The sequence below is a fragment of the Hipposideros armiger genome, unplaced genomic scaffold (genome assembly GCF_001890085.2).
Source record: "Hipposideros armiger isolate ML-2016 unplaced genomic scaffold, ASM189008v1 scaffold_4, whole genome shotgun sequence".
Lineage (NCBI taxonomy): Eukaryota > Metazoa > Chordata > Mammalia > Chiroptera > Hipposideridae > Hipposideros > Hipposideros armiger.
Genome location: NW_017731354.1, coordinates 3,791,592 through 3,818,046, shown reverse-complemented (window position 1 = coordinate 3,818,046; position 26,455 = coordinate 3,791,592). Strand labels below are relative to the sequence as shown.

At 52.5% G+C, this 26,455-nt stretch overlaps 1 protein-coding gene across 1 annotated transcript in view; it reads left to right on the top strand.

Annotated features, from left to right (window-relative positions):
* The first annotated feature begins 2,228 nt into the window (after positions 1 to 2,228).
* Positions 2,229 to 26,455, top strand: part of LOC109383631 (multidrug resistance-associated protein 9-like) — a 57,436-nt gene continuing 33,209 nt past the window's right edge. The window contains 17 exon segments of the mRNA XM_019644236.1: positions 2,229 to 2,397; positions 3,182 to 3,337; positions 4,870 to 5,017; positions 5,307 to 5,540; positions 6,786 to 6,959; positions 7,421 to 7,568; positions 10,422 to 10,570; positions 12,884 to 12,991; positions 14,966 to 15,241; positions 16,545 to 16,616; positions 18,918 to 19,042; positions 21,262 to 21,334; positions 21,984 to 22,187; positions 24,741 to 24,875; positions 24,986 to 25,066; positions 25,115 to 25,208; positions 25,777 to 25,892. Coding sequence (XP_019499781.1) covers positions 2,279 to 2,397; positions 3,182 to 3,337; positions 4,870 to 5,017; positions 5,307 to 5,540; positions 6,786 to 6,959; positions 7,421 to 7,568; positions 10,422 to 10,570; positions 12,884 to 12,991; positions 14,966 to 15,241; positions 16,545 to 16,616; positions 18,918 to 19,042; positions 21,262 to 21,334; positions 21,984 to 22,187; positions 24,741 to 24,875; positions 24,986 to 25,066; positions 25,115 to 25,208; positions 25,777 to 25,892 — 2,412 coding nt within the window. The 5' untranslated portion in view covers positions 2,229 to 2,278.

Below are 26,455 nucleotides of genomic sequence, written 5' to 3'. Positions count from 1 at the left end.
GGCTGTTCTCGCCCCTGTCGTGGCGATTACATGGAGGATGGGATGTGGGAGGAAGACTGTGTGCCAGGCCGTGCGCGTGTCCCGATTTCCCTCCTCCTGCCTCTCCCCGTCCAGGGCTGGACTGCTTTTCCTCAGGGACCCAGAAATGACGGGCCGCTTTCTTTACTTTTCTCTGAGCACCACTGTAGCAGCTAACCGTCCTCCACCATCTTCCTGCAGAAAACCTAGAAAAGCCGGGCTGGGGGTGGGCGGTGGGTTACAGTCCTTTGGGTAGAGAAGGCTGTGAAGGGCTTTCAAGTAAACTAACAAAAGGGAGTCTTGTAGGAAGGCTGAGGCGGGGGGCAGAATTCTGATATTGTTCGTATGATATTTCTTCTTATTTCCTTTTTCATCCTGTTACTTCCAACCTGTTTTTGCCTTTGCATTTAAAGTGTGTCTCCCGGAGGCAGCATATCACTGGGGCTTCCTTTTACATTCCATCTGACAATCTCTGGTTTTTAGTTGAAGTATTTACTCCATTTATATTTAATGTAATTATTGATATAGTTGTGTTTAAGTCTGTCATCTCGCTATTTGTCTTCTATTTACCCTTTCTGTTTTCTCTTCCTCTGTTATTTCTTGCCTGCCTTTTTAAAGTTAATCTACTGCTTAGTGCTCTGTTTTATTTCCTTGATTGACTTCTTAGCCTTAAGTCTTTTTATTACTTTTTTAATGTTTTTCTCCTAGGGCTAACACTATGCTATAGTTTACATTCATGAGTGTTATCCTGTGCTTATTTTTCCCTTTCTGGGGAAAGGAGTTGTGCCTCAGACTCCTCTCATACCCTTCATTATTCATTCATGTCAGGTCGTGTCATTCATTCATTTATTCATTCATTCAACAAGTTAGTACTAAACATTTATGAACAAGGGACTGTCTAGGTACTGGAAATACAGCTGTGAACAAGAGAGTCATGAAGCTCACAGTCCTTTCGGGAAACAGCTGAGTGAGTAGGAAAGTTTCCCCAGAAGAAGAAATGTCTAAATAGAGCCTTAAGAGTGTTGAGCAGGGGTCAGTCAAGTGAAGGGGGAGATGCTGGTTTGTCCCAGGCTGTGGCCGTGATGAGCGCCAAGACCCAGAGGCAGGGGTCACTGGCAGTTTGTTCAGGGAGCCATGAGGCACTTGCCATGGTGGGAGTGCAGTGTTAGGTGGCACGAATGGAGGGTGGAGAGTGGCGCGCAGCACAGGCGGGCAGGACATTTATGGAGCTCCTGCTTGGTAACTTCTCTTCTGGTCATTGAATTAAGAACCCAGAGCTGGGTCCAAGGTATTCGTATCACTTATATTCATTAATTTAATGCGTGAAGATATTTTGAACAGGAGTATAGCCTATAAAACACGTGCCACCTCCAGCTGTCCATAATGCCTTGGTTTCTACTTTGGGAGGTTTGATTTTGTTTTTTTTTTTTTTTGGTTTTTTTTTTTTAGCTGAGCCATCCTGCCACCTGTTGGCAGCTCAGCTCTGGCTGGGAATCGAGCCACTAGGTGCTCAGAGCTTGCACTCTTGAACGAGCTCTTAACCAACTGACCACTCGGCCGGCCCTGAGGTTTGCTTTTTTGAAGTGAAGATGTTGGTAAACGGGTGGTTAGTAAATGGGTGGTTGGACTGTGGACTGGACGGGCACTTCAGAAAGTGTCCTTTCCACCTGGATTGTGGGTTTTCCTCAGGGGCAGTGGTCCCAGCAGTGGGGGGATGTGAGCTGTTCAGATGTGCCTGGTCCTCAGGGGTGGCCGTGTTGAAGATCTCTGACCTGTGAATGTGGGGACAGGGGAAAGTGTGTACATAAGCTCCTAGGTATCTGAGAGAACTGGGAAGAAAAAGGGGGTTGTGTGTGACAAACTTCTCTCTGGGTCACACTAAAACAGCAAACCTACCTTCTTGGGGGCTCTTTGGACATGGACTCAAGTTGGACATGCCTGGACTGGCTCCCAACAGAAAACCCACAATAGACTTTTCTGTTCCTGGTCAACCCGAAATGGGAAAGAAGGGGAATGGAATGTCCTTGCTAATAAGGAGGGATCTGAAGGGGCTTCTGGCCACACTCCCCATAAATGTGGAAGGCTAATTGGTGAGACTAGGTCTAAGGGGTCAGAGCAAGGGAGCTGGTCGGGGTGGAATAGAGGCTGCCTGGTCCCATTCCAGAGTGTCCTTATTGCTCAGTGAGCCTTCCTCTCTCCCTGTGCTGCAGAGTGAAAGCGTTCCTAGGCCAACAGCCCAGGGCTCCAGGCTGCCATCAGAATGGTGGGTGAAGGCCCCTACCTTATCTCAGATCTGGACCGGCGAGGCCGGCGGAGATCCTTTGTAGAGAGATATGACCCCAGCCTGAAAACCATGATCCCTGTGAGGCCCTATGCAAGGTAAGCCAGGAGGAGGATTGCAGGGAAGGCCAGGTCAGAACCTCCAAGAACAGTCTCCAGCTTATCAAGAGAGTGGGCACTGCCCCTGCTCCCTGCCCCGTGCTGCTGTTCTACATGCTTTTTGTCCTTTGTCTATCCATCTATTCATTCATCCATCCATCCATCCATCCATCCATCCATCCATCCATCCATCCATCCCTCCTTCCTTCCATCCCTCCTTCCATCTATCCATCCATCCATCCATCCCTCCATCCCTCCATCCCTCCATCCCTCCATCCATTCATTCATCTATCCATCATCCATCCCTTTTTCAACCACTCATTCCTTGACCCCTCCTGTTCTTTGGTGAGAGGCAGACAATAGCTTATGTCTAAGGAGATGCACAGCAGCACCCTATTATATGCGGTGTTGGCACCACACAGACACAATAGACCTACGTAATCTAAAGAGCATAGGTACTAGTAACTCTAGTAAAATAATTAGGAAGCGATGAGTTTCAAGCACTTATTGCCTTTGTCTTTAAGATAATTTATTTTAATTTACGTAACTTAATTTTTACTATTGTCTATGTTTAACAACTGACTCGCAAAACTCCTGAACATTTAAGTCAGCTCTCACAAGCTGTATGAGCTTGTCCCAGCACACCATTGCTCAAAGGGCTGATGGGTGCGAGTCACAGGTTCTGAGCGTGACTGTGGCTATTACTGTTGTTAAGGACTCAAGCTGGGGACTGGGCGCAAATGACCCCAATGTCCTGGAACACTGAGCGTTTTGTTTGTCTTAGGTTGGCACCCAACCCCATGGACGACGCGGGGCTGCTCTCCTTCGCCACATTTTCCTGGCTCACGCCCGTGATGGTTCAAAGCTACAGGCACACACTGACTGTGGACACCCTGCCCCCATTGTCGCCTTATGACTCATCCAACACCAATGCCAAACGGTATCAGGATTCGCCTGGGTCACCTGGGGACAGGGGCGCCCCGGGAAGGGCCCTTTTGTGCACTGCCATTTCCTGGGTGTGGAAATCCACACCCGTGCACTGAACTTGTGGTTCTGATGGAGTCCAATGTCTGAAACAGCGGGAAACTACTTGAAGCCCCCTCTCTGCATCTACTTCTTCTGGAAGTCTCCGTACCTTTGGCCACGTGGGGTAAAGCGCACAGCACAGCCTGGGGCATGTGCTTCAAGGGTGGGGAGTGGCTTTAATCAAGGTCTTGCAATTGCTTCTACAGTTGGGCTTCTGTCACCTGTGCCCTGCAGAAATCTCAGTGGTAGTTCCCAAAGCCTACAATCTGGAGAAAGGTCCCTGTGAGCGCGGAGAGAAAGGGGCCGGGCCAGGATCTGTACTGGATTTTCCTCTGGCCTCTTTGGCCAATACTGCCCTGTCTGCCTCTAATGTCTCCTTCCATCTATCTACCCAACATCAGCTGAGACTCTCTTCTCTTCCAGGTTATGCTCTGTTCCCAGGTGATCTTATCCACTCCAGACGCTTAAACACCAAACACAGGTGGACAGCCTTAATAACACCCCATCTTCAGTCCATGGCTCTCTTCCAGACTCTGCATTCTTACATCCACCATCTGACTGGACAGCTGCACACGGATGACTCATAAGCACCTTACATCTAAAGCTGCATTCTTGATCCTTGACCCCTACCAGATGCTATTCTCCCTTTCTTCCTTTTTTCCCATCTCTGTAAACTCCATTCACACAGTTGGTCAAGCCAGAAAACTGGGACCCTTGATCCCCCTCCCTTCCCTGTTCACGCACATCTAATTCATCAGTAGGTACTTTCATCTCTCTCAGTCTCTTTCCTTAAATCTGTTTTCTTTCAAGCCCATGTCAAGCCACTGCCACTTCTCACCTGGGTGCCGAGTCTCCTACTGGGGTCTGCCTGCTTTTGCCTTTGCTTTCCCCCATAATGCATTGCTCTCACAGCAGCCAGAGGGTTCTTTTCGGTATGTAGCATGATCTTGTCACTTGGGCTTCAAAATCTTCAATGGCTTCCCTTTGCACTGAGAATGAGATAGAAACTCCTCCCCACGAGCTCTGGCCCTGCCCTGCCTCTCAGGGTCCTGTCAGCCCTTCTTCGCTCACCACACCCTCCTGTCACACTGGCCTTCTTTCAAATCTGCCCTGAGAAGACGTCCCTTTTGATTTCCCCGTTGCCTCTGTCTTTTATCATAACTGGTATTGTGCCCGAGATGGGCAGCAGGAGCAGGAAATGCAAGCCTGGGCAGTGCCCACACGCCAGATACCAGCCTGTGCTTGTGTCAGGGCTTTGCTCCCTGCCCCTCCTGTGTCCCGTCCACACGGAAAAGAATGCTGGAGAATTACTGCTGCTCGTCTGAAGCCACCACTGCCAGGGGGAGGGTGGTGGGAAGCACCCTTGCAAAGTGTGTCCATTGAAGTGGCTTCAAACAGCCAGTGGAAATGTAAGTCCCTTTCCTTTTTCCTCTGCTTTCCTCACAGATTCCGAATCCTTTGGGACGAGGAGGTAGAAAGGGTGGGTCCTGAGAAAGCCTCTCTGGGCCGAGTGGTCTGGAAATTCCAGAGGACCCGTGTTTTGATGGATATTGTGGCCAACATCCTGTGCATTGTCATGGCGGCCATAGGACCGGTAAGCGGGGCTGGCCCGTCTTCTGCTTTGTCTCCCAGGTCCCCAGACTGACAAAGAATGTCATTAGTTACTTTCTCTACGAGCTGGTGGGTTTAGTACATTGTCATTATCTTTGAGCTCCTTGGGGGGTGAATTTTCATAAAGCTAATCCTTGCCAAGCACAGCGGCAGCCACTGAAATTAATTAAAAGGTTTGCCTCATAAAGTCAGATTGCTGACATTATCTGAGGTCTCCCATCCAGCCTCCAGCCCCAGCAGCCCTCTCCTCTCTCCACTGTGCTGTTTTACAGACGGTTCTCATTCACCAAATCCTCCAGCACACCGAGAGCACCTCCAGGAATGTCTGGATTGGCATTGGCCTGTGCATCACCCTTTTTGCCACCAAGTTTACCAAAGTCCTCTTTTGGTCCCTCGCCTGGGCCGTAAATTACCGCACAGCGATCCGGTTAAAGGTGGCCGTCTCCACTCTGGTTTTCGCAAACCTGGTGTCCTTCAAGACGCTGGCACACATCTCAGTAGGGGAGGTAAGCTGGTCCAGAAGGAGTCCAAGTTAGAACACGAACCCCTGAGTTTCCTAGTGGGTGTGAGATGTGCTTCCTGGATGGGGCCTCTGCCTCCCTTTGTTTGTCCATGTCCTGCCCGTGATGTCCCATCTCCCTGCTAAGTGAGGTGGTGGAGACTCAGAACACTGGAGCATTTCAGAGGGAATTCAGGGAAAGGAGGGTCCATCAAAGCTGGAGAACTTGGAAAGTCTTCGCTGTTCGCCGATTGTCAGTGAGGACACGGAGGCAATACGGAGCACACTATAGGCATTTAATAAAACTGATTGACCAATAAATACATCTGGCAATTCCAACTGTGCAGTAATCGGGGTGCCGAAGCCGTAATAAAGCCCATGCCTGTTGGGCTTCAGAATTGACTTTTCCTAAAGTCCTTAATCCTTAGTAGTGAAATCCTCATCTTGTGCATAAGAAAATTTCCCTAGTCACGGGAACCCCAAGTGGCGTGAGGTAATGGAAAAAACTGGCTTATTTCCTAGCTTCTCTGTCAGTATGTTCAGAGCCTCCTGTATCAATTATGGTTAGAGTCAGCTGCACATAACAGAAAACCCCACAGAACAATGGCTTAAGCAAACTGAATTCCCTTCACTCTGTGCGGGATGGGGTCTGGCAGAGGTCAATCCAGGGCTGCTATGGTGACTTCCGGACCTTTCCATCTTTTTTTTTTTCATCACTATCCTAGCACATGGCTCCCATAATAGTTCAAGACAGGTGCTGGAGATCCAGCCTCCCAACCACATTTCAGATGGCTGGTAGGCAGAAGGAGAGAAGGACCGGAGGGGTGTGTCCTCTGACTTGAGCTGGCTCCCTTTCGGATTCCATCCCTAAAGTCCCATTTGACACTTTGCTTATATCTCTTTGCCCTGAACATGGTCACGGGGCCACACCCCTTCAGCAGAGTTGTGCTAATGAGGAAGGAGAGATAGATACCGTGTATGCAGCTAGCGGTCTCTCCAGCATGCTCCTACATGGAAATGCTACTCTTTATGTCCTTCTTCACTCGGATTCTCAGTCCTAAGAGATTGACCTCTTCAAAGTCAGACCAGGATGAGACCCACAAAACTCATATTGGTCCCCTGATAGCCCCTCTTCCCTTTAAGGCAGTTTTTCTCTTCTCTCCTCAGATCCCTCAGCCATGGTGAAAGCCTTCAGTTGAGAAAATGTTTGGGTGGCCCTTCCAAAGCCTGAACCCATGTGCTTTCTTTCCAGGTGCTCAATATACTATCAAGTGATAGCTATTCCTTGTTTGAAGCTGCCTTGTTTTGTCCCTTGCCAGCCACCATCCCCATCCTAATGGCTGTCTGTGCGGTGTACGCCTTTTGCATTCTGGGGCCCACAGCTCTCGTCGGCATATCTGTGTATGCCATATTCATCCCCATCCAGGTAACGGTGGGTCTTTGCACTTGTTACTTGTTGCGTCACGCTTGCACTTCAAACACACACCCTCACTCATTGGACAGAGGCTTCATTTCCAGGGTGTGGACCTGAAGCCTGCTCCCACTTTGCGCTCACAGATGTGCTTTCTTTTCTTGGCACAATACAGTTTTTTTAAAAACTTGACCTCGAATGCCCTGGGGGGGTGGGGGCACATACTTCTCCAGTTTGTCAACGTCCCTGACACTCTCTTTGCATCCTGGTGATTCATGTATTTACATCACCTGCCTGATCACCGGGGTGTCGCCCAGGCCACGTCAGCTGTCACTGCTCAAGGGAAGGACTCAGACGAGAATCTCAGGCCAGCCTCTCTTAGAACTTTTCCTGGCACTTATACTCCAATCCTTGGGTTTTCAGGCCAACTGCAACTCAGCAGTTCTCCCTGAACAGTGTTTGTACCTTGATTTCAGATGTTTATGGCTAAGCTAAGTTCGGCTTTCCGAAGGTCAGCAATTTCAGTGACAGACAAGCGTGTTCAGACAATGAATGAGTTTGTGACCTGCATCAAGCTGATTAAAATGTACGCCTGGGAGAAATCTTTTACCAAGACCATTCGAGGTAGGGTGAGCAGCTGCTGAAAGAACCACTTACCCAGTAGAACGTGACCTTCTAAGGGGTTCTTAAGGTTCCTGGGGTCAGGCATTCTAGAAGGGGGCTGAGGGGGCCCCCTGAGCTGCTCTGCAGGCTTTTCAAAGGATTATGGAGATTTTATAATAGAAGCGGGCATCTGTTCTGGTGAGCCCAAGGGCTCGGCAGGTAAGCGCCATATGGTTTGGCTTTTACTGGGACATATGGACGCTGACTGACCGGTTAGTCACCTTTTATAAAAATAATCCACTAAAACATTGTGAGCAGAAGAAGAGCTGTCTCAGGTTATTTCCTTAACTTAGGAGATGCCTGCACGCATACATGTACACATGCGCACACGCACACGCACGCACACGCCCACTTCCACAGAAACGCCCTCCATGCCACAGCTGCCTCATCATCACTGGGTGACCCGGTGACTTGACATTGCTTGTGCAGATAAGAGGATGCATATATAGCTTTTCTTTTAAACATGATATGAAAACCACTTCAGTCAAATATAAATGCAAATCTAATTGCAGGAACATTTCCATAATTGCTGGCATAGACTCAGGTGGTTGACCAGTTAATGATCTGAACCACTGTTACGATTGACTCTTCAGATCTGCAATTACACCTTTAGACCAGCATGTAATTGGGCCGGAAGCTGTGTATCCGCGATTTCGGAAGTGGCTTTAGGAAACTGACTTCTGAGCTTGCCAAACAAAGCGCCCCAGGTTGGGACCCTGGCCGCCCGAGGGGACACCCTTTGAAGACTCAGAAATACTTCCTCACACATTGAACTCACCTCAATACAATTGATTTGATTCAAATAAATTCGGTTCCATTCTACTTAATTCAATTTAACACGAGCCAGATTAAGTCAATAGATATACCAAGTTCCTCCTGTGTCAGGCCATGGGGGCTACACAAATGATCAGGAATAGGGCCCCTGCTTTACGAGTAAGGGAGGATGCGCTAACTAAGCTCAAACGTGGCTGTGTTTGTTGGCTGTACCTCCAGAGTATGCCTGGAATCCGTCTGCTCCCCTCCAAGCCAGTGTCCTCTGCCTCCTGGACAATAGCAGCCCCTGTTTTCCTCCTTCCCCCTAAAATTATGCACTCAGTGGCCCATATGACCTTTTAGAAATGTCAGTCAGATCCTGTCCCGCCCCTGCTGGCAAATCTTTAGTGGCTTCTTATCACACTTAGATTATTCAAACTTAGGGTTTTGAATGAAATCCAGGCTCCTTCCTCTGGCCCATTATGTCCAGCACGGTCTTCCCTGCTGACCTCTCACACTTCACCACATCTGACCCTAACCCTGGATAAGTCCTGCTGTTCCCTCTTGTCTGGAATGTCTTCTGCTACCTGTTCATGGTGACTTTGTCTTGACTTTAGGTCTCCTCTCAGTGTTACGGATTCAAAGAGGCCCTCTTACCACAGTCCTAGGCAGGTCCACGCCCCAACACTCCCCTAAATCACTTCACCCTGCTCAGTTTGTTCATATCACCCAACACAACCTGTAATGATCTTATTTATTTTGTTGTCTGTCGTCCCTACTGGAAGAGAGCTGAGGCCCTTTTACTCCAATCTTCCCCAGCACCTGGCATATAGTCGACATCTGATTAACATTTGTTAAATGAGGGAATGCGTGACTTAATGATGGGATAAAATGGGTAAAATGCCACAAGAGAAACTGAGAGCAGTTCCACGGGGGTGAGTACGCTGGGTGGGAGCGATCAGGGGAAGCCTCTTGGCAGAGGTGGCATTTCTGATAGGCCTTGAAGGGTAGCAAGAATGTGGACACTGACAGAGCTGGGGGAGCCCCCAGGGAGGAGCAAAGGCCGGAAGTGGAGATGTAAGGGCGAGCTTGGGTAAGGAGGTGGCCGGTGTTTTCCAGGCGAAGGGCATGTGGGCAGCAGAGCATCAGACCCGGACAGAACTGGGCTCTGATCTGTCTCGACCACTTAAAAGGCAAATTCCTTAACCCGCTAAGACTTTCCTCTCCTGTCAAAAGAGCATAAAAATAGCCTCTGCCCTGTACCACATGGTGAGAGCAATCTAATGAGTGTCCACTCAGCGTTTGGCAGAGCTCCTGGCATGTAGTGGGCACCCAGTACGAATGGCCATGGGAGCATGCTGCCAATGTGAAACGGCTTTTGCAGGGGTCGTGGAATTGGAGTTGAGGACTTTTAACTCCAGGGGGAGGAGGCTTGAATTTAACCTGTGAGCGGTACAGCGTCACGGGCCTTAGGATGAAATGCTCTTGGGTTTGGTAGCTGTTCCTGGGACCCGGGGCAGGTGGCCCAAGCCAGCAGTCTTCAGGTCAGCACATGTGTCTTGTTTGGCCGTACGGTATTTAAAAACGCTTTTCAATTAGGTGCCGACTTTTAAAAGTAGGGAGTTGTTTCCCCAAAGTCCAGATCTCAGACTTGGGAAGAGTTGAAGGTCTGGTGACCCCAAGCTGCCAGCACTGAGAGGTGGCTGCCCCTTTCACTGAAGCAGGTGGTCCCCATTTTTGCTGCCCTCCACACCCTCCGTTTGGTTTTTCTCTCTGCCCACTCCCTTCATTTACAGTATTTGCCTGGCCCCCGTGGGCATCTGAGCCTGATGCAGGAGAATCAGGACTGGAAGCCCTCCAGTAATGACAGCTGACGGGCACTGAGCTCCCAGTACGGGCTGGGTTCGTGCCCGGGGTGTTCTGTGCTTCCTCTAATTTCAACTTCACAACAGGAATCCTTAACTCGCCTTTGAAGGAGGTTCAGGCAGGGACAATACGCTTCTTAATGCTGGTGCTTGACATGCAAAATAAGACCAGTGTGGACTGTTATATGTTTTGCAGATATAAGGAAGAGGGAAAGGAAACTCCTGGAAAAAGCGGGATTTGTCCAAAGTGGAAACTCAGCCCTGGCCCCCATTGCATCCACCATAGCCATCGTACTGACATTCACCTGTCACATCCTCCTGAGACGCAAGCTCACCGCCTCGGTGGTAAGAGCATCTGGACAGCTGGCCTCTTTCGCACCCCGACTCTGGCGAGTGCCAGGTGGGAAGCTCCTCCCGCCTCTGCCCGGCACTGGCACCAGACCACCTGCTCTCGTGGGCCAGGCTGCCAGAATTCCGTTCCTGACCAGGGGAGCCTCACAGCGACTCTTGTCTGGTCCATGGCAGGGCAGGGGGCGTAGTTAACGCTGGAACACAGTCCTCCATTTGGGAAACAAAGCTGAAGCCAAACAAGCACTTGGGTGCCTTCTTCATGTTGAGTCACAGACACTACGTGAAGGAGAGTCTGTGGGCGTCGCCTGGGTGGGAGGCGCTGTGGGAGTAGGGTCAGGGTCCCCTTGTTTACATCCCCCTCTGCTGTTCACTCACTATAACTGTGGCAAATCATCGAACCTCTCTTGCTCTGGTTCTGTTACCTGTAAACAGGATGATGATAGCCCCCATGGCTGACAGGACTGAGGAGCTCTTTTCTGTGGGTGGAAAATGCTGGATAGTGTTTGCTATTCAGTCCTTGTCAGCCTGCTCTCACCCAGGCCAGGCAGATTCGGGTTGAAAGCCTCAGGAGAGGTGGGGTGAAGTGAGGTGCTCAGGGGTTTTTTTCGTTTTTTTTTTACAAGGTGGGTGGGTGGGGGTGCATTCAAGGTAAAGAAACTCTGAGCTAGAGAAGAAACAAACAACTAAAATAGTAAACCCAGTGTCTGAAGGGTAAGTGGTTGGAAGAATTTCTCAATCTGGATAGAGAGGGAGGGAGAGGGAGGGAGTGAGGGAGGGAGAGAGAAAGAGAGAGAGAGAGAGAGAGAGATAGATGGAGAGAGAGAGAGAGTGAATATACGCTCACAGGGGAAGAACGGCACTCAAATCCAGGGTGCTGAGGGGAGGGTGCGGGATGATTGAGAAGGCAGTGGTCTTGCAGCGGCACCCCCTGGGGGCCGGCAGCCCCGTGACAGTCCTGTGTTTCTCCGGGAGGTGCACTGGCTTTCTCAGGCTCTTCGCCTATGGTTTACTCTCGCACACTCTAGGGGTCTGAACCCAGCCACGGACCCCAAGCCAGAACGAATGTCCTGAACAGACTGCTACCCAATTAGCGTGACTGCTTTCTATGATCCCAAACAACAACAAGAGATTTTCTTTTCCCAGCAACACAGCGAGCAAATTAATTTGAAACCAATTGAGTGCACACAGTTAATATTCTCTAAAACGATGATTTAGAAGAAAGCTAGACCAAGAACAAATTCCCTGAACGCAGGGCTTGTATTTCTTTAGCTTCAGAATCCCTTGCAGTCGCATCTGCCAGGGCATCAGGAGGTCAGCCCCCAGGCCAGGCGCCTGGTCACGTCAGGCTGCTCGGCTGCTCTGCCAAGCATGGCCTGTGTCTCCTAAGCGAAGACAGTGCTTCGGGACCTGGGGGAGCTGAGTTCTCCTTGGGGAGGGATTTAGGACCAAATGCGATGAAGGGAGCATCCTTCATCATCCTCTTAACAACTAACTAGGATCAGCCGAAGCCTGGGGCCCCTGCAGCAGACAGGGTTTGTCAATGGAAGTTGTGTTATTAATTTCTTACATTGGGTGGTTAGGGAGAGGCCGCTATTTCCAAGTTGGACAGATGAGAACATGAAATCTGAGCTATGAGGCCATGCGCCCTGGGGCACCAACAGAGCGGAAACGGGCCTTCCTGGGGTGCACAGGATATTAACCACCCACCGGGCAGGGCTCAGTGCGGAAGGCCCCAGTGAAAAGCGGAAGGGTTTTTTGGGAATGGCAGCTGAACAATGGCTCTCAAAGCTGCCCCTTGTGTGTGGGGAGGCATGGAGGCCTGAGCCTGGGGCAGGGCAGCCAGGGGTCAGCCACTCCCTCGCAGCTTCCGCCTTCATCCCTGGGGCTGTGTGTGGTGTGGAGAAGGGTACTCCAGCTCAAAGGGCCAGAGGGGAGGGGGTGGTTTGGGGAATCGTGTGGGGCGTTGAGTGAATGAATGGTCTAGGGTGTGGTACGGATGGAGAGTTCCAAATACGTCCCGTCCCGTTAGAGCTCTGCCCCGGACCTTCTCCTCTCTGGGCTGTCAGAGACAAGGGGATACATTTCCCACCATTTGGGTGAAGATCCCAAAGCAAAGTGTATTAAGATGCTGCTATCCCTGATTTGCCAACCCATGATTTCTGAGCCATGACATGAAAGAAATTGTTCCTCTGAGAATCCCAACTGCGCCACTGTCTCCCCTCTCCGGAAGTCGCGTCCCCGTGGATGTGTCGGTACAGAGCCAAGGCCACGTCTCATCCTGAACCTTGTCCCTCTTTTGTTCGTCAGGCATTCAGTGTGATCGCTATGTTTAATGTAATGAAGTTTTCCATCGCGATCTTGCCTTTCTCAGTCAAAGCAATGTCCGAAGCCAGTGTCTCTCTAAGGAGAATGAAGGTATAACTAACAGTGGGTGAGTAGGGAAGACAGGTCTCGTTTTCGGGTGGGGAAGTTGCAGATACGGGGAAGCTGTGTGGACCCACGGGAGGGATGGGTTTGGTGGACAGTGGGAGAAGGCCCTCCATTCAAACTTGGATCAGTAAATGTGTGTGGAGGAGGGTATGTGCATTTACGGAAAAATGAGATGGAGTCACCGTACAGAGACGACTTCCTGACTCTCTACTCTTCATCCAAGCCATAAGTTGTTCCAGGAGTGGGCATTACTGGAAATTACTACCTAGTGCAAGCAAAGGTGAGGCAGGGGGAAGGGGATGCGAGCCTACCGTTTGTCCCATAATGGCTGTGGTGATGGAGCGATGAAGAGGGTGGAGAGCACCACATTTGTGCACTATTTAGGCACTTTACTCATTCGTTTATTTGTTCATCAAAACTTACTGCGTGCTTCCTACACCCAAAGCATTGTGGGACATGCAGGTACAAAGAAGAGGGGGCCTTTACTCCAGTCCAGGATCGGACCAGGTGCCCCAGGAACTGCCATACATTGGCAAGGAAGTGAGTGACATGCAGGAAGGGCATATAAAGTGGTTCTGAAGCGGAGGTAAGGACAGAAAAAGGAGGGTGTCCCAGTCCAGAGAACAGCATGTTCACACATCTGCGAACTCACTGAAAGGTCTTACTCCAGCCAGAAATCTGGACGTCACCTTAAGCATCCTAAGTGTCCAAATCCCTCTTCTCCCTCACCATTCACATCCAACCAGGCAAGAGCCCTGCAGACTCATCTGATGGCTGCATCCCCTCAGTTTTAAGAGCTGCTGTTTGTAAGGCTGACTAGAAGACACACTGTTGAGTCACCACTTTTTGAACAAGCAGCCTCCCCATCACGTTAGCTGCATGTATCACGGCATCGGGTACCTTAGACTGAGGAACAGCGCTGTGTGTTGGCCCCTCCACCTCCAGTCTGACCCCGTTGCCATCACCTTCGTTCAAGGCCTCACCATCTCTCGTCTGAACTCTCACAGTCACTTATGGGCCACTCGTCCTTCTTCAACACCCTCCTCCTCAAGTTCATACCGTACTCAGCCCAGAGAGCTGGTAAACCATTGGTCTGACCAGTGATGTTCACCTGCTAGAAATCCTTGAACTCCTCAGGGACCCGGTGGAGACCCCGATCAGCGGGCCCTGAGTTGTGTCTCCACTCCCTTTCCTGCACGCTTCCTACCTTGAGCTCTGGGCCTCGGTGACCCTGAATTGCTTGTTTCATGCCCCCCACCCCACACACCACACTGTTGCGTGCCGTTCCCTGTAGTAGAGAGCTCTCCTCCCCTCTCCCCTGCCTCATCTTTGCCTGCACGTCACCAATCCAGACTCAGCTCAGGCGTCCATGACACAAAGGGGAGCCAAGGGAAATGTCTCTGGCTGGTATGGCGCTTTGTCCTGATCCCATTGTATTGAAATGATCTGTGCATGTTCCCATCTCCCCCCAAGACTATAATCTCTCCAAAGGCAGGAGCCAATTTTCCTCATTTCTGCTGTTTACTCCACAATCTGGGGCAGAGTAGGTGCTTGGCAAATGTTCTGTTGACCTGAGCTTAAAGGGGACCTAGGGAGGGAACACAGCAGAGACTGAGCATGTGAGCTTGGTTTCATAAGCATTAGGGCCAAACAATGAAGCCCACCACCCAAAGACAGGCAAAAGTTGGCTATCTTGGGCATGAGGGCCGACTGCAGCTGGGATGAACCTTCTCCAGGTGGGGGACCCAACAGGCTAAGGAGCCATCCGTCCTAGAGAGCATGAGCTAGTGGATGATTTCTGCTGCAGGTTCTCCTGGGAGAACACCTTCAGAACACCTTTCCTGGATGTCCTAGGTAGAATCGCCAAGACTGTGATTTTGGGGTCATGAGGAAATATAGTGGGATGATTCTTGCCAATGGATGATGTCTACCCAGTTAATTTTGTTTCTTTAATCTTAGAAAATTCTCATAGCTAAAAGCCCCCCATCTTACATCTCCCAACCAGAAGACCCAGACACTGTCTTGCTTTTAGCAAATGCCACCTTGACATGGGAGCAAGAAGCCAACACGAAAAGCGACCTAAAGAAAGTGGAGAGCCAGAAAAGGCATTTTCTCAAGAAACAGAGGCTGGAGACATACAGCCTGAGTCCATCAGCCCAGGACGTCGCTGGCCCAGAGCAGCACGGTGGTAGCTGCAAACCAGTCCTGCACAATATCAGCTTTGCTGTGAGAAAGGTGGGTATGGGGACTAGGGGGACGGCCTCCAGCCTCCTCCCCACATCACATAGCTCGGGCCTTCTCAAGGCCCAGTCCAATTCAGTTTGTGTGGAGGCCAGGTGGGATGTCATAACCAGGCTGTTCCCTTCCCCCGATTTTAAAGCTATGACTTGAACAGCGGAGCCATCCTCTTCAAGCCAAGAGGATGATTGCAATATTAGTACTGATCTTCACACCCTAAAGGCATCTGGGGCCTGTTTCAGTGTTGAATGGACAGTCCATTCAGGTGGCTAGGCTCAAACACATCTTTTCAGATTTGTTATTTCACATGGGAGTGCCATGATAGAGAAAAACAACTGACCTTTACGAGCGGGTACATAACTAACTCATTTAACCACCCCAATAACCAACCCTACAAGGCAGGTTCTATAGCTCCCCCCACTTCATGATTGAGGAGCCCGAGGCACAAGGACGTTAAATAACTCGCCCAAGGTCACATGGCTAGCAAGTGGTCGGAGAGGGCTTCACACCCAGGCTCTGTGCTCTTCCCCACCACGCAGCTCTGCTCCTGGGGAAAGCACCCCAGCAATGGACGCCAGCCAGAGTCTGTGGCTGCCCCCTCCCCTCAGGGGAGCCAACACGGTGCTCTGTTCCCCAGTTTCATCGAGTTCCCCAGCAGCGCTGAGTTCCCTGGGCCTCCTGTGGGAGCTGACCTAACAGTACACCCTCGACGGGGCCCTTCCCTTTCCTGTATCACTTCCCCTCTCCCCAGCCGGTGTTTCCTGCACCTCCAAACCCAGCTACTTTCACTCAGACCCTCGATTCAGGGCCTGTTTCTGGGAGAACTCGAGCTAAGCCATCTACCTTTCCAGGAAGGCTCCCACCCGCAGGTACTGCCTCCTCTGTTTTGTCTGTTTCCATGGCAGGCGTCTGACACACTTGGTACTTCCCTTACTTATCTAGCTTACTATCCGTCCCCCGTCTGGATTTTAACCTCTATTGGGTGTGCTTTCCTGGAGCCTGGACACAGGACGGCCCTCGTGGCTGGGCCAGCACAGACTGTCGCACATCACCGCTTGCACGTGATTCCTAGACGCCCTCCACGCACTCTGCAGGCTGCACAAGGGGAAGCGTTTAACTAGGACTTAGGCTCCTGCACCCACCCAGGCTGTGTATCTGGGCTGGGGGGTGAGGTTGCAACTGCCTCCTCCCAGAGCCAGCAGGGAGCCCTTGGTCCCCACCCGCTCTGCTTGCAGGCGCCTTGGCCCAAGGCCCTCTAAGGACAGGGAGAATGACTATCCTGTTCCTGTCCCTCTGGCAGGGGAAGATCCTGGGGATATGCGGGAATGTTGGCAGTGGAAAAAGCTCCCTCATTGCAGCTCTCCTGGGACAGGTAAGCTGTGTGGTTGCACTGTGGGGATGGAACACTAATGTCCAGTGACGTGGTTCCCCGCCTGCCATGTTTGGGGCCCTGTGAGAACAGCGGACCCAGCGGCCGGACTCGGCTGCACTGGACGCGGGGCACATAGGTAGCTGAGGATCATTTCCAGGAGGTTAATGAACTCGGCAGCTCCAGGCCCTTTGGCCAGACAGGGGCTGCGCTTTTCACAGACTCAGGCCTGCCTTCTGAGGATGTGTGCTAAATGGTGACTTCTTCCTTGCCAAGAGCTCCATCTTGGTCAAAGGAAGAGACGGGTCATTAAGCCCATGGTTTTCCCCACGACTCGAGCTGTCTTGATTAGAAAGCCTAGCACGGCAGCTTGGCACGGGAGGGTCCGTGAGCCTGCGCCTCGCAGTGACTTTGGATTTGTTTTTCCCTCGTCTGGCTCCATGCCCCCGGTGTCTGCCCAGAGCAGCTGCTTGATCAAGCCTTCCTTGAAGAAGGGGTGGGTGGCTGAGTGCACGCACCAGGGAAAGCAGCACACCAGCTTCTCTACACACCTTGTGGTAGGAAGACGGAGGAACCCGGGGCTCCTGTCCCTTGTCTTCAGCTGTGTGACCCCAGAGACATGGCCAAGTCACAGGCCCCCACGTTGTCAGGGTTTCTCATCTCAAATGAATGAGAAACTCCAGGGAAAAAATATTCTGTCCTCTTTCCCCCAATGTCGCTGCTCCTGGAGAGAAGTCTGGGAACCTCACGCTGCCCTCGCCTGCGGCAGGGAGAGGGCAAGACACCTCTGCAGAAACGGGGATGCCAGGCTCCGAGCAATCCCCAGACTAGGGTGACTCCTTTTGGACTCACGTCTAGGAAGAGTGACAACCCTTCCTTGCCCAAAGGTGGAGGTGGGGGCAGGATCAGGTGAGCGCCTGAGGTCGCCCTGCTCTGGATTCCTCAGAGGCAGGTGAGTTACAGGTGGCCCCGCCCAGTTCTCCACCTACAGGACGCTGCGAATTTCTCCACAGTGTCCTGTAGGAGATGAGCCAGCCTCTGCTTAGACACCAGCTGTGATGGGGAACGCATCGCAGTCAGTTCCCTCTTTGGAGAGTTTTGGTATCTATTGCAGGGAAATTTGCCTCCTTTTAACTTCTACCCTTGGGTCTGCTCCTTGGGACCGTCCCAGAGAAAATAAACTGTCTGCCGTGTGACAGTGGTGGGATCAGGCCCTTCACTGTGGTCACTGGGAGGCAGGGTGGCGGGGTGGTTTAATGAGTGGGCTCTGGGCTGCCTGGGTTCCCCACCTGTCTTGGCCTTATGTTCAGTGTTTCACCTTGGACAAGTATCTTCACCTCTCTGAGCCTGTTTCCTCATCTGTAAAACAGTGTGCTAAGGAGGGTCGTAAACGACATACTGTATGTGATAGTCAGCGGGCGGTAGAGTAACTCGCGGTGGCAGTCATGGTGACCGTCACGTCACACAGTGCCTGGCATATGCCCTCTTCGTTGTAGCTATTATTATTATTACCATTCTTGTCATCATTCTCTCTCCTGCAAGGTTAATGCTCTCTGCCCCCTGGACCATTCCTGAGGTGAAGTGGTGTCACCTTTCTTGATCACCCTGGCTATCCTCCTTCTCTGCCCCTGACACACTGTCCCTGTGCCTGAGCGTCAGCCCTGAGCACCATGGCCAGCCTCCACATCCCCTCTCATGACAGCTTTGAACATGGCCTCACCTCTGGCGTCTACTGGGGCCATCTTAAATGAACTTGTGCCCTCAGGGTCACAGACAAGAGCTCAGACGTGTTTTTTAATTGGATTGCCCAATGTTTTAAAAGTCGAAAATTTCCACATGAAACTAGATTTTCTGCTCTGTTGAAAAATACGAAACTGGCTGCACACGGCATGCATCCTTGCATAATACCAGCTCTGCTCCCTGAGAATGGGCCACCACCCACAGCAGTGCAGAATGTGTCCCCCCCAATCCCAGGGCCTGGCTGAGGAAGGGGGCCAATCAATGCGTCCAATCAGGGGGCATTTTGCTTGAGTTGCATGAAGGCGCTGTGTGTGCTAGCAGCAGCCCTGCACACAGGACTTGCCACTGACTCTTCTAGAACTTTCCTGCCTGGCCCTTTGCAGATGCTTGACTTTGAGACCCTCGATCTGCACAGCTGGGTTTTGCAGTGTGTGGACAAGACATCCTGTCACCCTCCTGCACCTTCAGAATGAACGCTCAGGACAAGGGGGTGCAGGGGTGCAGTGGGCCCCCGGGGAGGTCGGTGGATCTGCTCCTTAAGGGTCTCTGGCTCTGTGGTTCCAGATGCAGCTACAACAAGGGGTCGTGGCGGTCAGCGGGACTCTGGCCTGCGTTTCCCAGCAAGCGTGGATCTTCCATGGAAATGTGAGAGAGAACATATTATTTGGAGAAAACTACAATCACCACAGGTAAGATGGGGCACGTCAGTGCTCGGGATGTTCTGCTACATATGTGAAGCCACTGGTAATGGCTGCTAAGTGGTTTTCTTAACGAGTCCTGGCTCCACACTGATCAGGTCTAGACGGGTGTGGTTTTTCTCTTCCTGACCGAGGGTTGGGGAGAGTTGCCTCCTGCTGACCAGCGACCATGCTCTCGGCACAGATGGAATCGGTGCTTGGCTCCTGGTGCCGAGAAGCATATGTTTGGGGGTCCGTGTGACAGTGCGCATTCTCTGAGTGGAGGAAGGCAAATCTGGCAGTTTTCCTTTAGGCCAAATAACCAAAACTTTGCTTGAAACCATGAGCAGCGAGTTTGCAATTCATCAGCCCTGAAATGACTACGTGACATCAGAGCTACCAGGATATATTGCTGTTGATGTCCCCAAAATGAGCTAATGAAATAAAAAGTTCAAGTTGTAATTTTGCAGTCACTTTGGACTGTTTTCTCTGAGCTCTGGAAAGGAACAGCTCCCTGCTGTTCTCTGCTGGGTTGGGTGTGCTGCCATGTACAGTCTCTCCTTAGGGTCCTATAACCACCCGTTTAGGGAGATCCTGGCCCCATTTTATAGATGAAGAGGCTGAGGCCCAGAGAGGAGAGCTGACCTTCCCAGGGTCAAAGCTATTAAATGGCAGAGTTGAGGCTTGCACTCCAGGCCAGCATCATTTGTTCCTGCTGGAGCTGCCTGGCAGCTGGGTCACCCTGAAGCCCCCCCGCCAAGCGCCACCTTGCTGAAGTAAAAACAAATGGAATTGGTTTTATGAATCAGGCCGTCAGCTTTCCAACGGTTGCCTGGACTTTCACATCCTATTATCTGAACCCATAAACTCTGCCCTTGCTGGCTGGCATCAGCCAGCATGTGGGTTCCCAGCAAGAGGTCTGTTAGTGCCTCTCCTCTTCCCCTGCCATGGCATCCTGCTGCCAGGAGGCTCAGGAGTGGCAGGAGGGTCTGACCAGCGTGGGTATCCTTGGCACCAGCTGGACTGCTCTGCTCAGCACTCCTGGCCTGCCTTAGCCTGCCCTCCTCCCAGCCCTGCCTGGAACGGCTTCTCTTTCCTTGGAAGTAGGCTACAATCTATCAATTAGTTCATCAGAGGGCAAATATTTACCGAGTAACCGGCACTACGCAGGACCACGGGGCCCACGGGGGTGGCTCAGATGTCTCTTTGCCCTTGAGATGCTCAAGTCTGGAAGGGGCTCCAAAAGACGCACAGAAATAACAGTGCACCAAGGAGGACGCGCTAAGTGGCAGGGGCCTGCGCTGGGCTGTTCAGGGGCAGCAGAGGCCATGAGCGGGAAGAGAAGGTGCCGCCTCCACTGGGCCTCAAAGGATGGATGGGGTACCCTCCATGTGTGGCAATTCTAGCAGCGGTTTTGCTCCTGGGGTGGACATTGTGGCTCTCAGGCCCAGGAAGCAGGATGGAGGGAAGGAGTTTAAGATGGGGGGTAGGGAGCGGCAACTGACAAACGTAATAATAATAACGACCCCGATGGAGAGCTGGCAGTGAGCCGGACGTGCGCACGGCTTTGCGCACGTTTCTGCTTCCTGCTCATAATCCAGTGAGGGTTGTTAGCCCAGTTTTATAGAGTGGTGTGTGAGGATGAAGGAGGGACAGTCACGTGGCCAAGGTTATGCAGCTGGATTCAAACCCAGACTGTTTCGATCCCAGAGCCTGAAGCTGGCATGGGGGCGCGATGCTCAGGGCTGTGCCCAGCGTCAGTCCCAGGTCATCGGGTGCCGCTGGAGGGCTGGCGTGCCACCTGCAGTGCAGCTCACTGTCCTGCTGCCGCCCTGTTTCGGGAAGGCATGTCGTGCCAAGTCTGAGCGGGGAGGCCTGCCCATCGCCGCGCACTGAGAAGAGCGGTTCCCGTGATGTGGGTGGTAGCGCTGGTGTCAGTCACTCAGCCAGAGAGCCCATGGATCAGTCTCCAAGGGCACAGGCAGCCTGTCGAGTGGGACAGGAACCCAGGGCTCTGTGGTGGGGCCTGGCTGCCGCCTGGATGCGGCACAAGCTTGAACCGCCACCGGGCGCACCAGGGACCTCGGAGCAGGAGCCAGTTGCTGAGGCGGCTGTGGGGGCTACTGTGGTGCCTTGCCCCAGTGACACCAACAACGCCTCTAGCAGCCACCCCGAGCTGTGGATTGTGGAGTCTTTCTCGCCATGCTGACATCTGACCTTTGTTCCCACAGGTATCAGCACACGGTTCGTGTCTGTGCCCTCCAGGATGACCTGAGCAGCCTCCCTTATGGAGACCTGACTGAGGTGAGCAGAGCCGGGAGCTTGGCCCCACGGCTGCAGCATGGCGGCCTGACTGCCAGGGCCCCAGGGCGGAGTCTCGGCAGGCCCAGCTCCAGCCGCATCCAAAGCCCCGAAAGGTCCCAGGGAATGCGGGCAAGTCGGGTCCTCCTGTCCTGATTTCTCTGTCAGGGTCTGTTCTTGGGGGACACCACAGTGGGTCTGGCACCAATTCCACTTGTGCTGGGTTCAGCATGGTCACTCCTGGGATCATTTCTAAGCTGTCTGTCATCTCAGGGAACGTTTCTGGCCAAAGCTGCTTGTCACCTTGAGGACTGGCTCTGTGGTGGGGCCCAGGGGTGTAAGGGTCATCTCCAAGCTGTCTGCAGGATGCTTGTCCGGAGAGGTGGCTGGGTCCTGCCAACTCAGGAGACCGGAGAACTAAAGCGTCCTGAGGACAGGGGAGCTGAGAGCACATCGCCTTTGTCTGCTCATGCCCTCAATGTGCCTTCCTATCCTCAGGGTACCTGGTGCCGTCAGGGTGTCCCTGAGGGGTGGAGGAGCGGGGACACGGTCATGTTCAGTCTGCAGGAGTCCTGAAGGCTTCAGGAAGCTCCGCCCCCCCAAGGAGCAGGTGGGACTCGATGATGGGCAGCAGCCCTGGCCCTGCCCGCAGGTCAGGGAGCGGGGCCTCAACCTCTCGGGCGGGCAGAAGCAGAGGATCAGCCTGGCCCGCGCCGTCTACTCTGACCGTGAGGTCTACCTGCTGGACGACCCCCTGTCGGCCGTGGACGCCCACGTGGGGACGCACATTTTCGAGGAGTGCATTAAGAAGACGCTCAGGGGGAAGACCGTCGTCTTGGTGACCCACCAGCTGCAGGTGACTGAGACTGGGACCCACGAGGCCATGGGATGGGTGTGGCACCTGACGCTAGTCTCCCCTTCTGCCTAAATCTGCCCCTCCTGTCCTGGGCTGTCTTCACCTGAGCCTGCTCTGGGGGTAAGAGGCAGGTCTCATGGCTTTCACAAGGGTAAGTCAAGCTGGGAGAGGGAGGTGGGGTTGTCATGGCTACGGGGAGGCTCTAGTCAGCATTTTTAGGACCCCCGTCAGTGGCCAGAAGAGCCAGCTTGAAGAGGGGCAGTTTCTTAAAGACCCCGGAAAACCAGGCCTCCCCATCGCCGTGGCTCTGCCCCCAGCCTGCGCCTCCCTTGGCTGAGGACTCTCAGAACAAGCTCCAAGCGTTTGGATTTTGCCTGTGGGGGCTGCCTCGGCGTGTTCTCAGTGGGCTTGGTCACCTCCACGAAGCATCAGGCTGGGCTGGGGAGGACACAAGCGCCACCTGCTCCTGTGCTGGCCTGGGGTCAGGGTGGAGGGGAAGACTGCATTGCTTCTGGCCCTGATGAGGTGCCTGGTAATGGGCTCTCGTCCAGTCGGGATGGTAAACATGGTGACCACAGCTCTGCCCCGGGGAGGTCCAGTCCCTGGAGACCACCTGTCCACCGGGAGCGGGATTCCTGGCACCTGACAACTGTGGGTTGCAGCTGTCCTTCCAGGAGTCTTCATTGTGTGGCACGGTAACCTCAGCCCTGGCCCAATCCTTGAACCTCGCCAACGAGCAGTATGACCTCAGGCAGAACTATCTCCTCCCCAGGCCTCCGTCTCCTCAGCGTCCCCCTTCCCCCAAGGTCATTTGATCTCAGTTTTGGCGTAGTGAAAATGCAGGCATCCACCAGATGGCACTGGAATGTCAGGCCGACGGTCCGTTGCTGGGAGGAAGGGGCTCAGAGCCCCAAAGCGGAGCCTCTGGGCTTTTCCGGAACACTTCTCCCCGCCGCTACTCTGGGCCCCACAGGCATGCTTCCAGACGCATCCGGGCGCGTGGGCTGGACGATAGCTCTTTTGTCACTTGAGGAAACAAGCAAAATGAGGCCGCTCGCTGCCCCGCCACTGAAGTCCAACCGAGTCAGATTTTGTGAGTTTGCAGAACAGAGCTGCTCAAATCACAGCCAGTCTCACTGGAGTGAACTGGGGCTCACTGGCCAGAGGGGCTTCTGGGAGCTTCTGGGGCTGCAATGTGTGCCCCACACGGGCAGGAAAGGCCGGGGGGCTGTGACAGGTCCACGTGTGCCTCAGTCACCCCATCTGGAAGATGGGCTGGTAATACAGCTGCTGGCTGTGTTTACTGGGTTGTAGGCGACTGAGAGATCGGAAAGTCAGCAGCAGCTGGGCAAAGGTGAGAGGCTGTTTCCAGGAGAAGGGCTCTGTCAGAAAGCGCCCCAGCTGGACATTAAATGCCACGCTGTTCCCGCTTCGATTGTCCAGGAAAGTGGACAAGGAGCTGGGCAGTTAGTCTGAGGGGGACAGGAAGCCTGGAGCTGCCCGACCTGTCAGAATGGCTGTCACTCGGCCTTTGGGCACCACCGTCCCCCCCACACCCCACCAAGTGTACAGTGACCAAAGATAGCCGCCTCTTTCTGGCTTCTAATCAAGAGCATCAGGGTTGATTTGACCTTGGGTGGACCCCGAAGTACAGGGCAAGACCTCTGGCCTGTGCTGCAAAGGTGTCTTCAGGCTGAGCTGTCTTCAGTCTCACCAGCATCGCGCCTACTTCTAGGACAGCGGCTCTCAACCTTCCTAATGCCGCGACCCCTGAATACAGTTCCTCATGTTGTGGTGACCCCCAACCACAAAATTATTTTCGTTGCTACTCTATAACTGTAATTTTGCTACTGTTATGAATCGTAATGTAACTATCTTTTTGTTTTCTGATAGTCTTAGATGACCCCTGTGAAAGGGTCGCTCGGCCCCCCCAAAGGGGTTGCGACCCACAGGTTGAGAACCGCTGTCTGGGAGGAAGCTTCCTGACCTTAGATGGGTTGATCCCATAGAGAGAGAGAGCTCTGTTTCATTCCAAAATAAGATGGAACCCCTCTCGGCAGAACTCATTGATCGTTGATCTCAGGAGTGATATGGAAATGACAGAAAGTTAAATTAGAAAAACAGAAGTGCTTTGGGCAAAAAATGTGGGACGCCATCATTAAATGTAGCTATATTTTCATCATACAGATAAAGCTGGTGTAAACACCCCAGGCCAAAGGGTGCGGCCTGGCCTGGCGCAGGGGGACTGGCTAGGTGACGAGGATGGGTGGGCTTGTGACGTCATAACAGAGGAAGGCCATCGATGAGACCCTGTTTCCCCTCTCCGCCGCATCTCGGCTGTAGTGACTTCATCAGTTTCATATTCCAAACGTCCACTATCAGACTTCTTAGCAGAGCAGTGCATTTAGGAAGCAAACAGCCAACAAAGTGTGCTTCACAGTGACAGCCCGAGGCCCCTTCACGCCCCGGAACGCAGCCGATGGGAGTCCGGCAAGGCGCTCTCCTGTCTTAGCAAGGCAGGAGTTGACGGTAATCGGGTTACTGTCTCTGCAGTTCTTGGAGTCTTGTGATGAAGTCATCTTGTTAGAAGATGGAGAGATTTGTGAGAAGGGAACCCACAAAGAGTTAATGGAGGAGAGGGGATGCTATGCAAAACTGGTTCACAACCTCCGAGGATTGCAATTCAAGGTAACCTGCTGGAACCTGGGTGTACCTGGCTGTGGGAGAGTGGGGGGCCCACCCTCCCGACTTCCGGCCTGGGAGAAGTTCTGTCAGTCGGCGTCTCATTTTGTCTCCAGGATCCTGAGCACATTTACAATGCAGCGATGGTGGAAGCCCTTAAGGAGAGCCCTGCTGACAGAGATGAAGGTGCAACCAGGGTTTGAACCCCGCCTCTCTTGTTACCTGTGGCTCGTGAGTGGACACAGACTTCTGTATTTCTCACCCTAGTTTTGGCTCCAGGAGACGAGAAGGAGGAAAGGAAAGACCCCGACACAGACTCAGCATTTGCAGACACCAACGGTATTTACCATTCGTTCCCTCAGTTACATAAATACGCGTCCCTGTTAAGCTTCCGCCATTCGGTGCCGAGGAGTGGGGCACGGGGCTTGTGCTCTGGGGCAGCTGGAATTATATGGCTCACTGGAGTGACAGCCTTGAGTTCCACTGCCTGAGTCCAAGTCCTGGCTCAACCACTTACGGCTGTTACGACTTGGCCACTCTCCCGTTGGCTACAACCTTAGTTTCCTAATCTGTAAAATGGGGATAATAGTGCCAACCTCACAGGTTCTGGCAACGATTACATAAGAAGCGGTACGTAAAACGCACAGTGCCTGACATGTAGGAACCCTCAGTAGTTGTTATTATTCATTGAAAAGATCAAAGCAATGCACAGAGATTAATTAGATTAATTAAAGCACACACAGCATTAAGAAAGGGTGGTGCAGCAGTGAAGAGATGGTGGCAGGATAAGGTCATTCATTCTTTCAACAAATAAGGACTAAGCATTTTCCTATGTGCCAGGCACTAAGCTAGTCTGAGCACAGGAGGAAAAAAATGCCCCTGTCCTGATGGTCCGGTGGGGTCACAGGCCTGTGGAGACTCATGGGGAGCTGTGATGAGAGTAATGCGGAGCTGAGGTGGGAGTACCGAGTCAGGGAGGGCTTCACAGAGGGGGCGGCCTTTGGACTGGTCCTTCGAGGACAGGTAGGAGTTTGCAGCGGAGCACTGGTGAGAGGTGAGGAACGGGGAGGGTTTGGGGTTGAGGCCGTGAGGGAACCCCAGGAAAGCAGAGAGGAGAGACATAGGAGGTGAGCCTGGCGAGGACCACGCTGCTCAGGCTGCCTCTTCACCTCCTCAGACGCTGTGGCCTTCCGTCCCTTCAGCCACTCACCATTGCTGAGCTCCGACTCTGTGCCCTGCCTGCCCTGCGTTGGCCCTGAGAGGGCAGGGACCAAACCCCACCGTCTCTTTCCTCAAAGTGTCCACAGCAAGGAGACTTTCCAAGTCAGTGTTCTCTTCCTCAATAATGTGTGGCTGAAAAAAAAAAACACCTTAGTATAGTTCATCAAATTTAAGATGCCATCCATTTTAAGATCACTTTATGTACTCCTGTACTTAGAAAGAAAAATCTCTGCCAACTAGACAATATGGCATACTACCGAATGGAAGGCATATCTGATTTCAAAGGTGTTAAAATCTGAAAAAAAAGAAGTGCCTTTGAATGGACGAGTTTGGCGCCAGCCCTGGTGCTTGTGACAAATGCATGC